The 18,359-nt window shown below is 35.7% G+C and overlaps 1 protein-coding gene across 1 annotated transcript in view; it reads right to left on the bottom strand.

Annotated features, from left to right (window-relative positions):
- Positions 1–18,359, bottom strand: part of ABCA13 (ATP binding cassette subfamily A member 13) — a 171,639-nt gene that overhangs the window by 122,486 nt on the left and 30,794 nt on the right. The window contains exons 14-19 of the mRNA XM_041475876.1: positions 15,726–15,844; positions 14,305–14,431; positions 12,635–12,756; positions 8,604–8,798; positions 6,636–6,800; positions 977–1,154 (exon numbers count right to left, since the gene is read on the bottom strand). Of these exons, the coding sequence (XP_041331810.1) occupies positions 977–1,154; positions 6,636–6,800; positions 8,604–8,798; positions 12,635–12,756; positions 14,305–14,431; positions 15,726–15,844 (906 nt within the window). The remainder of the gene's footprint in view (positions 1–976; positions 1,155–6,635; positions 6,801–8,603; positions 8,799–12,634; positions 12,757–14,304; positions 14,432–15,725; positions 15,845–18,359) is intronic.

The following is an 18,359-nucleotide window of genomic DNA, read 5'->3' on the forward strand; positions in this document are numbered from 1 at the left end:
GTCCTATATACAAATTTGTAAAATATGGGCAACAGTATTAATTCACTCATAGAAATGTTGGAACTAACTGATGCCTTAAATATTGCAGAGCCTCATGGTAAAAAGGTCACACAGCACAGCAGAATTCTGACAGCTTGAAAAAAAAATAAAGATCAAGAAACAGTGCTTCTGGCCTAAACAGTTTTAAAGAGACTAAGTTCCAAACAATCTGTCTAATCAGCCATCCAGCTGACTTCATTCTTCCAACAGAAAAGAAAAGCAGAGCTGCCTGCTCACCACTACATCCCACACACGTCAGTGAAAAGGCCAAAGCAGAGCTCTGGCTCCCTCCCAAGGGTCCCAGCCCAGCCAGGAGCAATTTCTGCCTGTAGAAACCAATAGATGACAGAGGCTGCCTTAGTGACACTCTATCACTGTATTCTTCTCTTGCACAGGACCACCTGAGGCACTAACAAGGTTATTAACAATATTAAAATTAATCAGGGTAAGTCAAATGTGTATTGAGGAAAGGGAGCAAAGGTGAAATTACGAGAGCTAAGGGATTTTTCTGAGCACTTGACAAACAGAATAGGAAAATCAACCATAAAAAAACTCATTCTATCCAGAAGGTTTGTATATTTTACTGTTCAATAATACCACACCTTTGTGTTCACCAAAGAAAGGTAAGCAGCAATAAATTCTCAATCTTGTATCTCAAAGATATGTTTTTAATACCAAGTGCTTTAAAAATGTTAATAAAAATGTCTGAAACACAGGAATACTCTTATTATTTGCATAGATAGTAAAAACAAAATCTCTTCTGTGCCACCCACAATTATCTCATAGCCACTTAACTTCTATTGATCACCACTTTGTGCTCAAGATGACTGTGTCAACTGAGATGTCAGTGGGCATATAAACATTTCCATTTAAGTGGGAAAAAACTACTCTTAACTCTGAGTTCATACTGCAACTTGTCCAATTTTTTTTTTCTTACTTGAGTCTTCAGGAATGCCATATTTTGCCATATTTTCCTCCAAAAGTCCCGTTATTCTGGGCATGTCTATGAACAGGTTTGCATTGCTGAAAAATGAAGATTCTTCTTTACATACTGCTTTGATTACAGATTGCAGGGATCCAACAGCTGAACTTCTGAACTGCCCACCCTGCAAAAACTAGAACAAATATACAGATGAATCAAAGTTTCTTTAAGTAGCTTCAGGGAGTAGCCCTGGTGTTCTGTCAATATTGATGTCTAAGGAGATTGACAAAATGAGGCTGTTGAAACAGCCTATTAGGATGAGGGCCTGCTGTGTTCATTTCTATTCTTCTGATCACCGTTATTATGGGGAAAGGTAATGTAGTTTTAATTGTCAGGGTACTCAATGAAAGCATAATGTACCAAACTGAAACTAGAAAAATACTGTGTAGCAGTTAGGCAGGAAAGGACTAAAAATATCAAAACAACTGGATAACTGATTCCAATGCCGGTTTTCATGAAACATGCTCTTCTGGTAGATTATTCCTGTGTCACAAAGGCAGCAGAAACAACCAAAGCCATTTTGTTATGAACATTTACAGTGAAGTTGCTAATAAGAAAAAAAAAAGTCAGATGCCCTAAAAGCCTATTTTTCAAGTAGATCTTTTAACTTGTTAGATGTGCTTACAGTTTTTGCACATCTTGAGTCATAGCAGCATTTATTGCCATTTGTTCCTGACTAGTATACTTCTAATGAGGAGAAAGAGCAATCTGACTGCTTTTATGGCTTAAGCACCATCATTCACCACACTCAAAAAGGAAGAGGAACAATAGTCTCATCCTCTGTGCAGCTCCACTTTTCAAACAATGGGCTTCGATTGTAAGTGATATCTCATGGAAGGCTGTACAGGTGCACAGCTCTAAGAGGACACAACTGCAAGGCATCTTGCTGCTGTGGTAGAAATGAAGAGTGCACTGGCTCGCCTGATACTCATTACTGTAGCAGATGCTTGTCAAGAAAGGCATAACTAGACTATCAGATGTCATTTGAAGACTCCACAACTAGCAAGTAGAAAAAAACCACTGTGATATGACAAACACATACATTCAGCACAAGAAAAAAATTAGCATTTTATTGCTGGAATTTTTTTAAAGAGAAGAGTCAATTTTCAAAGTAATACAGCACTTTACATAAAGATATAATCACAGACAGTTTGGAAATTGCGCTGTTAGAAACAGTTTATCCTGATCAATGCATTTATTGAAGTGCCAGGTGCTTCCTTGGTAATTCTAGAGGAATATTAGTAAGTGTTGTTTAAAACTCACTGTTAGCTGCTCCCAAAATCTTACTTTTAGCATACAGTTTCAGCACAGAGAAAAGTAAATAAGTAATACTCATATTTCATAATAAAATCATCCACAGCCCTTGAATGAATCTGCTGGCATGGACTTCACTGGAGAAATAAACTTTATTTATGCACAATGCTGTGTAAAATTGGTTATGAATCTTTATCAGTGACTATTTGCACTAGAGGGATAAATGAGGCCTATTTCAGTCAAAGAGCACAAATGTGCTAATTAATTCTACTTCCAATCAAAATAATTTGAAATTGAAATAATGAATATTTATGCGGTAAGCTGCCACTAACAGGCTGAATCTGCTTACTGTCTTTCAACTAAATATCCACTGACTCAAAAAGATACGTTTCTTAAAATTTGGCTTTCATAAAGTATGAGGAATATATAGTATAGATCTCATCAAATAGAAAAAGAGTTATCTTTGATCTAGTTTAAACTCTATAAAGTAGGGCTGTAATCAAGACTGATGAATCCAAACAACCAGCCTCCTACAAACTAATCAGTTAAACAAGTCACTGTAGCAAAGTCACGGAAGAGGAAAGCTGATATGGAAGATGAAAAGGTTGCCTGGAGCTGGATTTTCAAATGGAGGCAAAAACCTCATAGCATAGGAACTTCTGACCTAACAGAACAGCTGTATGCCAAAAAATGTTACTAATAAAAACAAATTCACATGGTATTTACCAGTTATTCATAAAAAGAGACCTAAAAGTCATACTGGGCTACAGCTTGCACATAAATCTAAAATACATTCTGAATCATTACATTAGAGAGAAAGAAAGAAAGAGAGAGAAAGAATAATACATTTTTCCTGGAAAACTACAAGGAACTTAAACATAATTCAAAATTTGATTAAACCAAAGGGACAAAGGAAATAAATTCAGAGAAATAGATAATCCTAATTCTTGGGAAAAAACCGAAAACACAACAAAGTCTTTTTTATCCTGAAATTGACAGAATCAGGAGAATAATAGCAAAATTGCTGATTTGATTAAACAATATTCAGAAGCCTATCAAATTTAGATGGCACTATTTGAAAAGTAGAAAAATCACGTATACTCAAGAATGAGAAGTGTAATGATCCAGGAAATAATGGATATCTGGTTCTGATGTTTATTAAAGCAAGACATACAATGAAATTTAAAGGGGGAACATTAAAGACAAAAAATATTTGAGAAGTAAAATTTAATGCATTCTCAAGTTATCATGCCTGACCAACACAACATATTTACGTGGGAGGTCAATTCTTTTCTTCACAAAATGTTACAAGCTGACTCAAGTTTAGGTGAACTCTAGCAACCAATTAATGTTCATGCTCCAGAAACTATTAATCATCAATTAACCTAACTGCTGATTAATAGTGGTGAAAAAAATGGCATTACGACAATATTGCAGGGAGCCTGTTAACAGGAAAAAAGCACAGGATTACAAAGAAGTTATTAGTGTTTTTTCTGTGAGCCCTGAAAGAAGCAAATTGCCTAAATTTGCCTATCATTTAATACTGGAAGGCATTGCAGGAGAAAAGAAGATGAGAATGCAATACGGCAAAAAACCAAAAGCAACTTGAATAGAGAGATCACCAGTGCAAAATCTTATTTTTCAACTGAAATCATGAGATGTTGCTATAAAATGGAGGTCACCTCAGTATATCACTCATCCTTAATCATCTAAGAGACAAAACTGTGTGCAGTTTATGAAAAAGTTGAATGCAAGTTTAGGAAAGTCATTTTAGTAGGTATAGACAAGAATGAGCAGGCTACAAGAGTCATCAGTTGTAATTCCCCTCAAACACTGCACACATTTCTTCTTCCAGACAATCAGGATTAGCCTTAAACCAGCATTCCAAAACCATGCAAGGCTTTCTTAAGCAACTGAGAGCCTGTTAAAAACAGCTGCTAAAATAGGTCACTTCAACCTACCAAAACAGAGGACTCCGACTGGCCTTCCACACATATATGGGCAAGCCAGAGAAGTTAAAAATGCTACAGAACATTTTTGATACAGGATTAAACATAGTTGCCATAAATAAACCTAAGTCAGAATTTATTTATTTAAAACTCCAACAGGTTATTCTATAATGATCGGTTCAACAGAGAATTTGTTCAAGTTAGTGGAAGGATTACAGAGTGAGGCCACCTCTCACAATTAACAGCATTTAGCAACTCAGGAAGTCCCCTGCAGCTTATCTATTGAGGAGTGACAAGCATCCAAAAAATTAAGTATGAAAATCTAAGTGAATAATTTCAAACAGCAAAACACAAGCAAAAATCATTATTGAAATCAGCAGTGTTCTTCTTCAGGGAGTTATCCATTCAGTCAGTGTTTTTAACAGTAGAATCTGGCACCATATTCCAGTTTAATGCTGATAGGTAGATAATTAGTTTTTACATCATTTTTTATTACAATACATGTATCTTTTCAATTCAACTTCACATTTTACAGATATATTAAAGTTATTTCTTCCTTTCCAGTTTTTTCTTTCAGACAGAAATCCATGTTGATTAGTATGCATAGTTGACAATTACTTTACTACCTCTTTCATTATAGAGGTTTGGTTTTATTTAATTACCTTCAATGTCTTTCTGACAAAGGTCCACACATTTTACCCTAAAAACATTTACATTCTTTATCTGATAATCTTTCAATGTCACTGAACTACTTTGCTCTTGGTAATCACGAAAACAAAAATCCAGAAGTATAGGCTCTTTTGGAAATAGAAGAAAACATTTAAGGAGGGACGTGTATAAGCAATATATGCACTTCAGTGGAGCATTTATTCAATAGTACAAGTTTGGCAACCATAAAAAGCAAAAAAATATCAATAATAAAAACTTATTGGAAAGTATAAAAAATCAAGTTAAACAAAAAATAAAAGACACACTTTTACTAATCTTCAAAATTTAAAAAAGTTGCAGACACAGAAGAACAGAAGAGCCCTTGAAATCAAAAATGTAACTTATTAATAAAATAAATAGGCACTGATTATTTTAATCTTCCACAAATTATTAGGTGACCAATAAGCCCCAGCAATTTCACAAGACAAGGGATTTAGCAAAACATTAGAAAATAAAGATTGTGTGGAAAAAAAGTGATCAAAAAAAGTTAAAAGTAAAAAAGAACAAAAATTACAACGTTAAATCTATGGTATATTATGGGATAATAGAGGTGGCCGTCAAGCAAATCTTAAAACTGTGAGCAGATGGCCCTCTGCTGTTCCATTTGTTCCTTTGCAAACTTTTTTTTAATAGCACCTTTTGAAAGGTTCTTCTAGCAAATAAGGAACTTTGGGATTTTAGTCCAAAAAGAATATTTCATTTGCTGGAAGGAAAGTCTGATACAAACTGAGCTAGTTTAAGGAAAGCAGAAAAAATGCAAGTGTCTGATGAAAGTAACCATTAATTGCAGCAGCCAAAGAGCTACCCCAAAAAGAGAGGCTCTGACTGATAGATGCACCAGAACAGCATTTTTCAACATGTCTCTATCACACAGATTAGAAGATCTTGAAAAAGGTATCACTAAGGAAAATAGTACTTAGGGCAGTGTTTACTCTGTACTCTAGCAATAAACCAGATTGCACCACCTATCACTGTGAGATCTTTCAGAGGTTTGAAATTTTAAACCAGATTCAATCCTCAGATTTCCACAAAGGACAACAAACCCAAAAGGTAATGCCATGGGGGTCAGCAGGTCTTTCTATGGAATTGAAACATGCTTAGAGACAGAAATCTTTCTGGTGATTCATTTAACACTAGATCCACCACTGTAACTGCCCTTACAGGCAGAGACAAAAGAAATACCCTCACTCACATCTCATGCCACTTATTTTACATCAAGCAGAACTAATCACACAAACCCCTCAGGTGACACAAACACAAACATGTGGCCGATAGAAGAACTGCATAGGCTGTCTTGAACCCATATTCTTTAAAAATGCTATTTCTTGTAAAAAAAAATAATGGTCTGCTTTTAAAAACAAAAGAGCAAAAAAAACACTCTTAGCAGAAAACACCTGGCTAGCTGTCTCCAAATCACAGATGATAGATAATGCTAGTCAGCTGACAAACACTGAGGTAACTTGGACTAGAATCTCATAAGTTAACAAAAAAAGAGATGACAGAAACAACACAACACTAATCTCAGAATTACCAGACTGCTTGAAAGAGATCAAATAAATTTTCCTAGGGTTTATGGACTCTTCTCAGCATTCCCTACTTTCTAGGAAATAATTTCTAATAGTGTGCCTCCTTACTAAGCACATATCCCTACCTAATCACCTCACAAGGGGAATTAATTTTGCATATGGAAATCCTACACATACCTGCTGCAATGTAGAGATGTCAAGCACACCAATACTTTGAATTCCTTGGAGGAACACTGGAAGCTTTTCCATGACATGTTGGACTTTATTGAGAAGTGAACTGATACTAGAAACCACATCAAGTAGCATATTTAATACATTGCCTATCTCAGGTGGTATCTGGACCTTGGAATAGAAGGAAAAAAAAAAAAACACAACAGAAAATTCCAGTTAGAAACAAATGTTAACCTTTCAATGAACACTGAAAATTATTTGATCTGTTTCTAAAATTGATTATACAATATTCCTACAAACCATGCTTAACAAAATTCCTTTTGATATAACTCTCCAGTTACTCTCAGATGAAGCTGAAGTTAGGTTCGCTGTAATGTAATATTAGATCTGGCTCATCACAAAACAGAAATTAATATTCAGAGAACATGTTTACACCTGCCAAGTTGAAGAGAGCTTTCCAACCCAAGATGCTAATGGGATCTGCAACATTCTATCCTTTTAGAATTCAGTGTAAATAGAAACTTTTCCTTCACCATTTTAAAAATGTTCAATGCAATAATTCCATATTTTAAAAGTAATTTGTAAGTTAAATTAAATCTAGAAACCACTTTTATTGCTTAATATGACCCCTAAAGTAACTAACTTTCCTGCCACACTCTTCCTGTCTTTGAATTTTTCATGCCCAAAATAATTGTGTGCATTTTATTACCTACTTGACCTAAGTTCAATTGGCTGTTTGCTATTTCCACCATGCAAATTTGTCATTATGGGTTTTCTCTCTGTTTCCTTTGCTTTTGGGGATTAGTTAGATGATATGATAATACAAACTGATTCACTGTTACCTCTCTATGCAAAATAATAAAACCACTATAATCTCATTAGATAGTTTCAGCGGTTCCTCTGATTATCTATTTTATCCACAATTGTCTTCCTACTATAATGTCTGTGCTCAATTTTCTTCTCAGCTTTACATAGTTAAAAAAATTGAAAGACACCCATAAAAAATTATTTTGTTAAAAAAGTATTATAATTTTTATCCATTATAATTTAGGTTGAGCTGGCAACATTTTTTACTCTTTGCTAGGATTTGATTAGGTTTCTGTAGAGTTCAGTAGAAACACTCATCAGAATAAGCACTGGTTTATTTTCTTCTATTTTTTCCCCATCTAGGTTTGCAGATAATTCAGGAAGTAAAATCTTTTCTTTCCCCTCCGGTATCTTTACCTACAGTGGGAAATTATCTTGTTTTTAAAATTCTATATCTAATCTGCTTAATTGAGCATGCAGCATCCAGAACACAACCTGAAACATCCAGAAGAAAACCAAACCTCTGTGGCTTTAGAACAAACCTTTCTTCGTCACAATGTTATAAGGATATTTCAGCTATTCATGCTCACATTCTATGTTCTGTCAATTACTCCCAAAAGAACTGAACTAAATGTCTTCTAACTATCCCATTCAATAATTCTGTGCTTACAGATAAAACCATTATCTCACTGAATACCCACACTAGATTCCAGATTATCTACAGTTGTACAGATAATACAGTTGTGCTATAGACATTTGCATCCACAGTGCTATGAACCCTTCCTAAAAATAGTTTTGTCATTCTTGTGATGTGAGCACCTGTGCTGGTTTTAGTTCAAATATTGTCAGATCAGTCTTCCACTCTTACAAATAATGAAATGACTAATTGCATGAACTGCAAACTCTGCTAAAGATTATTAAAAATATGTCTTTGACCTCCTGTGTTTTCTGCAAAGCTTTTGTAATTAGCTCCTCAGTGACAATTTTCCTGAGGAAGCACCTATTAGCCCTATTTTTCAACTGTTATATTTTGGGGAGCCAAAGAAAGACAAAAAATGCCATATGTCCTCTATTTGCTTTCATGGAGAAAGAACATCTGAAGAAAAAAAGTAATTATTAATCTATCTACCTATATGTTTCATACCGCCTTCCAATAAATCATCTTACCTTGTAAATGATGTGGCGTACATTCAAATTTTGTATAATCAATACAAACATGGTATACAAGTCCACTGCTGGTAAAGAGCATAATTCTTCCACTACCAGGGAAGTTCTATTGTCTTCCGGGAGCTTTAGCAGCAGGCTAAGTACTTCTTCATCACATCTTCCAGTTAAAGCTACCACAAAGGCACTGTAAAGAACCTACCACAATATATGTGTATTAAAAATTTTTCTCCCTGAAATGCATCACCATTTTTTATAGTCAATAAGGTGAAAATTTGTGTCACAGTAACATGACAATTTGCAGGCACCAACAGACCTGAAATAATAAACCACACAGCTTTATATCAGATGACTATGTTCTTTGTACTCCTTGCACATACAAAAAGATTAAGTATATTTCTTATAAGGATTTGCTTTCATTTTTCACAGGTCAATCATTCATTCTTGAGCATTCATACCATAAGCAGGCATATTTACAATGCTGAGCATACTCCTAGCAGATATACACCTCTGCTGCAGAAACACATGAAGATCAAAATCTAGGTGTGTGAATCACTAACATCAAACAATATGGTCCTTCCTTCTTTCAAAGGACACACAAATTTACCACTTGGGGATGCCTATATGGCATAATGTCTACTCCGAGCCAGCTCACATTTCTCAGTTAAACACTGTTTTAAAGTGTTATTTAATAGCAGATGAAGGGACAAATGCCTAAGCAGACCCTGGGTGAGGCTATAATAAAACATTCTTGGATAATGGCAAGTGCTTGAAGTCCAGATAACTCAGGAGCTCTTAGCTACCCATTCTCAACAAGTCCAGAAAAATTAAAAGTTTTTTAGGAGCCGTAGGAGCCAAAGAACAGGGCTCCATTGTACTGCTTAGGACAAAATCTGCCTCTACTGCCTCCACTGAATGCATCTCTTGCTGCTAACAGTATCAATCAGGGAGAGGATCGGCAAGACAGGATATGCAATATAACTCTTTAATTCCTACAAACACTTTATTTTCCAACTTAATTATTTGATTTTTTGATTTTTATTCTGGAACAGAATTTTGCCTTTGTGATTCTACAAGGTTTTCTGTGTATTTAAAGATTCACTTTTTTGTGTGTGCATTCAAGGAACAGAACATCAACATAATTCTGCAAGCAGCATAAGATGATACTGATTTGGATTCCTTGCTGGGGAGGAAATTTGACTGTGATGCAATTTGATATTTATTTCAAATGTCCCTCACAGGTATATCACCATTTCAGTGCAGTTTTAACACATTCTATGTTTTATCCCCTAGGTTAAGTTCCTCTGAACTTTCCTTGCAGCTTTCTGAGAACCAGAGCTAATCCAAACTCCTACACTCAGTAAATGAACGCTTATAGTCTTCAGATTACAGGTTTTAAGTGATTTTAAATCACTTTATCCCATGGCAATGAGCATGGCCAGCGCATAACATCGTGGCAGAAATTATGGGTAAGTACAACAAGAACAAAAAATTCCCAGGATTACTCTTACTGTTCCAGAGGAAAGCACAGTAGTAGTATCTAATCACAGAAATATAGGGCTACAATGGGCCTATAGCTATCATTAGGTAATCAGACAGTGGCTTTATAGACAATAAACATAATGGGCATGCTTAAAATATAGCTCTAGAAAGTACTTGTGCAGCTTTTATAATCAGTAAGAGACACAGGCCTTTAATGCTCCAAAGTATATTTCTTATAAGGATTTGCTTTCATTTTTCACAGGTCAATCATTCATTCTTGAGCATTCATACCATAAGCAGGCATATTTACAATGCTGAGCATACTCCTAGCAGATATACACCTCTGCTGCAGAAACACATGAAGATCAAAATCTAGGTGTGTGAATCACTAACATCAAACAATATGGTCCTTCCTTCTTTCAAAGGACACACAAATTTACCACTTGGCGATGCCTATATGGCATAATGTCTACTCCGAGCCAGCTCACATTTCTCAGTTAAACACTGTTTTAAAGTGTTATTTAATAGCAGATGAAGGGACAAATGCCTAAGCAGACCCTGGGTGAGGCTATAATAAAACATTCTTGGATAATGGCAAGTGCTTGAAGTCCAGATAACTCAGGAGCTCTTAACTTACCCATTAAGTCCAGAAAAATTAAAAGTTTTTTAGGAGCCGTAGGAGCCAAAGAACAGGGCTCCATTGTACTGCTTAGGACAAAATCTGCCTCTACTGCCTCCACTGAATGCATCTCTTGCTGTTAACAGTACCCAATCAGGGAGAGGATCGGCAAGACAGTCAGGATATGCAATATATCTCTTTAATTCCTACAAACACTTTATTTTCCAACTTAATTATTTGATTTTTTGATTTTTATTCTGGAACAGAATTTTGCCTTTGTGATTCTACAAGGTTTTCTGTGTATTTAAAGATTCACTTTTTTGTGTGTGCATTCAAGGAACAGAACATCAACATAATTCTGCAAGCAGCATAAGATGATACTGATTTGGATTCCTTGCTGGGGAGGAAATTTGACTGTGATGCAATTTGATATTTATTTCAAATGTCCCTCACAGGTATATCACCATTTCAGTGCAGTTTTAACACATTCAATGTTTTATCCCCTAGGTTAAGTTCCTCTGAACTTTCCTTGCAGCTTTCTGAGAACCAGAGCTAATCCAAACTCCTACACTCAGTAAATGAACGCTTATAGTCTTCAGATTACAGGTTTTAAGTGATTTTAAATCACTTTATCCCATGGCAATGAGCATGGCCAGCGCATAACATCGTGGCAGAAATTATGGGTAAGTACAACAAGAACAAAAAATTCCCAGGATTACTCTTACTGTTCCAGAGGAAAGCACAGTAGTAGTATCTAATCACAGAAATATAGGGCTACAATGGGCCTATAGCTATCATTAGGTAATCAGACAGTGGCTTTATAGACAATAAACATAATGGGCATGCTTAAAATATAGCTCTAGAAAGTACTTGTGCAGCTTTTATAATCAGTAAGAGACACAGGCCTTTAATGCTCCAGTTGGACTGGGGGAGGATTTAAGCACTAAGCAAACAAAAAATTCTGTATCATTATGCAAATGTGAGACGTGTGTATATATCTAAGCTCTACATAAGACTGGCAAAAAGTAATGATGGAAAGTAATTTGACAATTCAGCCAATTAGCATCATTATTCCAAAGATCAAAGGTGCACTGAATCCCTTTCAGATGATTTCTCTCATTACCATTTAGTGATATCACAGTAACAAGCTAACAATAAAGGCAGTCACACTGCCACAGAAGCAGAAGAACAAATCATCTGTAAGTAGTTATGATGGTCTGAACTGCCTTTTTAATGCTGCACTTCTCAGGAACAGAGCTTGCGGCTGTTTCTGCAAGCAGAGCATCACTGACACCCAGTGGCTGCTTGACTGAGCTGATCAATTTGCACCAAAGGTACCCCCAGCTCTTCAACAGACACTCACAGCAGAGGGAACGTGTTAGACAGCTGGCATTTCTCATGATTTCGACTCATCTCTGGGATCACAGGAAAAAGCAATGGCAACACACAGCCCTTCCCTCAGAAAACTTACTCAAAAGTCAACACCTCAAAGTGAAAGTAAAGCAGGACAGTGGTAAGATAATGTAAGAATGGTGAGGAGCACATAAGGTAATTTAAAAAATATATACATAAGACAACTCCATACCACAAGGAGCGGAGCTGGTAAGGTACAAAATGGTATCTCCAGAAACCCTCATCCTTTTTACAATACCAAGACAGCAAAGCTCCAATTCTGTGTCAGCACAAGAGGGTAAAACATTGCTGAAAGTAATGAAGCAGCACCATTTAGACCAGAGGAATAATGCTACTATAAATTGATCTCTTAATACATCACATTATTACTTTAAAGTCCTAAAACTCCCAAAGTACTTCATGTGGAAGTGATAAGTGAAAAGATAAGATTCCACACAAACAATGTAGCTTGCTTTGCTTCAGCTGGCACATCATGCTATAGAATGACCCTCTAATTTGACACCTCTTTTTGATCTTTTACCTCTGAATGAGATACACTGGCTTCCAAAAGGGTATTGACAGTTTCTTCAGAAATATTGACAGAAGAACCAATGTCCAGCCTCAACTGAGTAATATTCTTCACAAAATCTTTGACTTTCACATCTGGAGAGAAAGAAAATAGTACCAACAGCACCAAATTTATTAATTAGATTTCCTACAGGTTGTATCCTTTCCATTCAATTCACTATGAGTGACAAAATTGCCTTATGTCAAATGTGTAGTAATAAACAGTGTCCCTTTGAAGTTGAAAGAACAAAGAAACAGTTATTGTCCTACAAAATTACACTAGAGTGACTTATAGAAAAAATGAAGAAAACTGGCACCTACCATTCACAAGATTAAAATTGCTGAGGAAAGCTGCAGCTGGATTTTCTGACAATTGTAGCTCCAAATTTTCTGTCACCCTGGAAAGATAGCCTTAGTTTCACAAGTTATCAGAGCCAAATCATTGGCATTTCAATGTATGAGGACAAACATGAAGAGTGAAACAGGACTAAAAGAGGCAATAGGGTCCCACTGTGCTCTGTATGCATGTGCTGTGCATGCAGTCAGCACCTCTACAGACCTTCTCATGTGGTACTTACATGCTGCAGGGGTCATCATATTTCATGCCTAAATGAGACTGCATACGTAGAGATACACATGTGTATCTCTACATATGTAGAGACAGATTCCCATAATGACTAAGGGCCCGAGCAAACAGTAGCTTATAGAGAAGGACAGGTCTAGCAACATCTCACTTCCATGTTTCTCACTGAACACACATTTTTAAAACCTAGAGATCCAAATCACAGTTCAGGGTGAAAAAAAAAAAAAATGTCTATCTAATTATAATTTAAGTAGTAAAGAGTATGCATACATTAGATATTATTTTCTCTTTAAAACTGGGCATGGGCCTGTGCTATTTAGGAGCAGCATTTAGTCTCAAGCTCTTCTGTATTATTACTGTAATTCACAGACACCACTCAAGCCTGTTGTGAAAACAATCCAACAGTCAAACCAGTATAGCAACAGTTATAACAATGTCTACTTCTAGCTGATTACAAATTTGAAACACTCTGTAGTACCAGTTTTACTTAATATCTAATGGCTTTCCCCATGCAAATAACTATCAGAAGTTGTTTGGACTTCAATCCCATCACTTTACAATCACTATACTGTGTTTCTAACTCTTTGAACTGCTGAACTGTTCTAAGTGCTTAATATTTCACAAAAATATATGCACCTATTGAGAGGAAAAGCCATATCAAAAGAGCTATAAATAAAAAATTTGGATATCAAAATTTTGACCTAACTTGACCTAACTTGAGTCACATCTTTTAGAAAATTTTCTTAGTTATGATCGAAAGCATTCAGCTGGTGGAGCAGCAGAATCTGCTGCAAGAGCTTGGCAACAAATGGAAGAGTTTTTAGAAATATTCAGTTATTCTAAATTACTTAGCTAATTTGTATCTTTTATCCACTCAGTTTTAAGCTAAATGAACAAAGCTTAAAAAGACAGTATCTCCCCTGTAGTCACTTAGTTTAGAACACAGACATATGCACAGAATAACATCGCTAATGATGAGAAACCATTTGAGGTACCAAAATGTGAAAGGCTTTACATTTGCAGTTGTCTCTGGATGTTCCCCAACATTAGCTGGCATTCACAGCTGTCTCTGCTGGTATTCTGCAAGACTCCCACAAAGCTCTCCAAAGCATTGGAAAGTTTTTGGTTAATATATGCCATACTCTCACAATCTCCCTTGTTGAAAGCTGTCAAGTATCTTCCAACATCCTGCAGAACACAGTAATCACAAGATTAGTAAATTCATGAAATTGTGTTATAGCTAGAACTAGCAGCTCTCAGCAACCAGATGATTTGTAGCTTCAAATGAGAATTTGGGTAAGACAATATTCTCTTAGTCATTGTATGATTAACTGAAACTAGAATAAATATTTTTCAAGAAGCAAGGAATTTTCAAATATTTGAGTTTTGGAAACAATTGGTTTGGGAATTTGAACAAGCCTGTCAAGGAGAGTCATCCAGTAAAAATGCCAATCTTTTAAAATTTATTTCAAAATTAAATGAGCTGTTCTTTTTCCTTTTTTTTTTTCTTTTAGTCTGACCATTTTTATCTTTTTCCAAAAAAACTTGTTTTGAACATCAGTTTTGATTAAACAAACCAAAATATCTGGATCCTCATTTCCAAAGTTCTTCATGCATTACGCTCTGTATAGTATGACTTTTATATTTTCTCCTGAATATTTACAGTTTTGATTTTGAGAAGCTTTTTTAATATTTGCAGAAGTAGGTCACAGAACAGCGGTGACTACACAAACACATTTGGTCTGCAAAAGTCTGCTTTGAGATATAAGTGATGCAAGTTGTCATCTATTTACTTGAACACATTGCTGTTCATATCAGAATAATGTTCAGCTAGACAAAGCAGCAGAGCTATTTAATAAAGAGAAGACAGATTCTGTACTAAAAAGCATTACTTTAGTATTTTGTCTGTGTACAGCACACTTGTCTGTGTACACACATGTGTGCTATCCAAAGGCCTGCTTCCATCTCTGGGTGAGTCTCTTTATGCCAAATATTGCTCTCATCTGCTGGCAATTTCATGTTAAAGAAGAACAGACTGAACCCAACTGGTAATCACAACTGCTATTTTAGCTGGAATTACTCTGGCTAAGAAGTTTATTTGTTCCTCATTTAATTTCACAAATGTTCCTGGGAAGATTTAAAAGTATAAATGTACTGTAACTCATTAAATGACAGAATGACAGAATTTAAAGGAATTAAAAATGGGCCGCTGTTTGAAATTGATTAACAATCCAATTGTCCTAGTTATAGGACTTGTAATAAATCAAAGTCATACTTAAAGCTTGTAAATGTTTATTTAAGGAATTTCTTCTCGGTATCGCTATCAAAATTAACAGAGGTATACCTATTTAAACCTCAGGTTTGTCTAACCACTGTGGGAACTTGTCATTTAGACAGTGGGGGGAAAAAAGAAACTTTCGTTAGTTTCCTAAGTTTAATGCATGTTGTAAAGTACACTTGTAGGTGAAGGAATCATTCAGACCTGATAACGATCTTGAACCACAGCAATCCCTTCAAAGACAGCGAGGAGAAAGTGACCCGTTAATCCATCTTTACACTTTGTAATGGCACAGAAAATGTTGCTAAAGACAATGGGTTCTTCTGTAACAGAAAATGTCCAGATTTAATCAGATTAAAAAACTTACTCGAAATCAAATTTAAAGTTAGCCAACAAGTAAGGAAGAGAATTTTTTTTTAAAAGGAAGAAACATCTGATGTGTTAAGGCACAGAGAAATATTTCTAATTAAATTTATGTATCATTTCAGAGGACAAGAAAGGCTGGTTTGATTCAATTTCAGTTACTCTTCTCCATTACATTTTCCTGATCAGTAGTAAGAGCACCCCTACCTGCTGCAGAACCAGAGAAGACCATTTCCTTTTTGCTCTTCATGAGCAAGAAGCTCATAAGTAAGAGCTCACAACTGTGAGAAGCTGAGTATATTAACCACATCTACCTTTTCCTTGGGCGGGCTCCCCTGATGCTGTTTCCCTCTAGGAACACCTGGGTGTTACTAACCCTCTAGTGAGCAGTAACTTTCAAACCCAAACTACAAGGGAAGCCAAACAGCATTACATAAGCATTTTCCGTATCTTAGGATAATGAACCCATATAGGGTGATAGCAGTATCCCCCTGGTCATCCATGGAGACTGTTTCTACCCAAGGTTGCAGCCATCATATCCTTGAAAAAAAAACTGCTTTCTGCTGTCTGCAATGGGTTTGTACATGGGATAGTAGTGAAGGAATTTCAATCAACTGCTGAATTCTCATTCAGTACCAAGGCAATTTTTTTAGCTATGTTCCTTCCTTAAGTTTGTTTCTTATGTCAAGTAGGAAGAATAGTAAACATTAAACACTGCTTCTAAAACAAGCAAATTTTGATCTTGCTCATAGCAGTAATACAATACTATTCCTCAAATCAAACCAAAACAAGCAGTTTTCATCTTTTCTCATTAGGTTGCATAATATTTTCTGTAACAAATGAAACATTATAAAACATTCCCACAAACAGAGGATTGAAATGAGAATGACAGAAATTTAGTTTCCTAGTCTCAGTTCTCTCAATAAATAGACTGTTCTTCACAGGTCAGGGCCAGAACACAGGTACCTGGATACACAATTCCAGTATCACTTATCCTAGCTCAACATCACTACTGTTTTACTCTTTGGAACTACATCCATCACAGGAGAGTGGAGAAGACAGTCAAAACTGGATTATAATCACACCTTACACTCTTTTGCAAATTAACTTGGCATAAGACATTACAGATTTCATCGCTTGCCCTAGAAGGGCAGGTTAATGTCTCCTAATTGCTCTTTGCAAACAATTCTAGGCATAGTTGGCTAAAATATGAGCTTTGAAAAGCACTAGGTTTTGTTTCCCACAGAAAAAATAATATGAATTTATACTGAGGTCAATATCTATATTGAAAGGTTTTAGCCTTTCTTAAAGTGCACAACTTGGGAGCATATACATAAGGAATAAAACAAGGTAACACATTAAAATTTGAACAATTTGTTGAAGGTGAAGTTTTTCAGCTACAGGTAGCCAATTCACTGGCATGACAAAAACAGAAGTGGGAGATGCTACTTCCTTTGACTCCTTGCCCCATTTTTCCTTACTGTCAAATATACACTGCCCTGTGGCAAGTCTGGCTCATTAAAAAAAAAACCCTGTGACCTGACTTGGCTCACTAGCTGAGGAGGAGCAGCAAGATCTCCTGCTTTCCCTGGGATTTTAGGTCTATATGAATGCTCCAGAAAGAAACAATTCCTTTGTATGATCTGTATCAGATTTTTTCATGTGTTGGTTTAATTTCCAGGCATCAGTATGCTTGTTGTGCTTGGCATCACCCAAATTACCTTACTTGTACAAAAGCTTGCTTTTGTTAAGGCTTAACTTAACAGTACTAACACATGGGTCCCAGAGTCACTACTGTGGTTGGTAACCAACCTGAAAAGATTTTGAGAATATTCAAAATGGTAAATTGCAATTTCTGCAATAGTACGACACTATCAGGGTATAAATGTTCCTGAAGAATGTTGCAGATTTTAGATGCTCTGTAGAAATATCAAAAAGAAAACATTATTTTCATTCCAAGGGTACCACAGAAAAATTTAAAGAAGTGACAATGTATAAATATAGTCTTCAATGAACCACACAAGGATTTCAATATTAAATGTTATTACATTTGTTTGAACTATTTCAAAATCAGAATATAAAACTTCCATGTTAAAAAAATATATTATAAGAGTGCTAGAAAATACCTTCACAAAATAAGCAAAATCATAATAGCTTCAGAAATACTGAGAGGCCACAGAATATGATGACTTGATGGTAAAGAGCAGATAATCAGCATGCAGGGAAAATAAACCACTTTTCTAGTACTTGCTTTTGATATTTTTCAACAGATTAGGTTAATACTTGACCCTGATGGACAATGGTTTCATGTATTTACATAAAATTAATCATAAAGTTCAAAATACCACATCAAAGCATCAACTTTACAATGCCATTTCTCCGCTGGTTTACGTCAGTAGGACCAAGAGCTCCACCAGCAAGATACCCTAGAGGTGTTTGGAGCAACCAACTTGTGGCTCATTAAATTTTGTTTAA

This window comes from Pyrgilauda ruficollis, unplaced genomic scaffold (assembly GCF_017590135.1).
Source record: "Pyrgilauda ruficollis isolate IOZ18807 unplaced genomic scaffold, ASM1759013v1 scaffold37, whole genome shotgun sequence".
Classification (NCBI taxonomy): domain Eukaryota; kingdom Metazoa; phylum Chordata; class Aves; order Passeriformes; family Passeridae; genus Pyrgilauda; species Pyrgilauda ruficollis.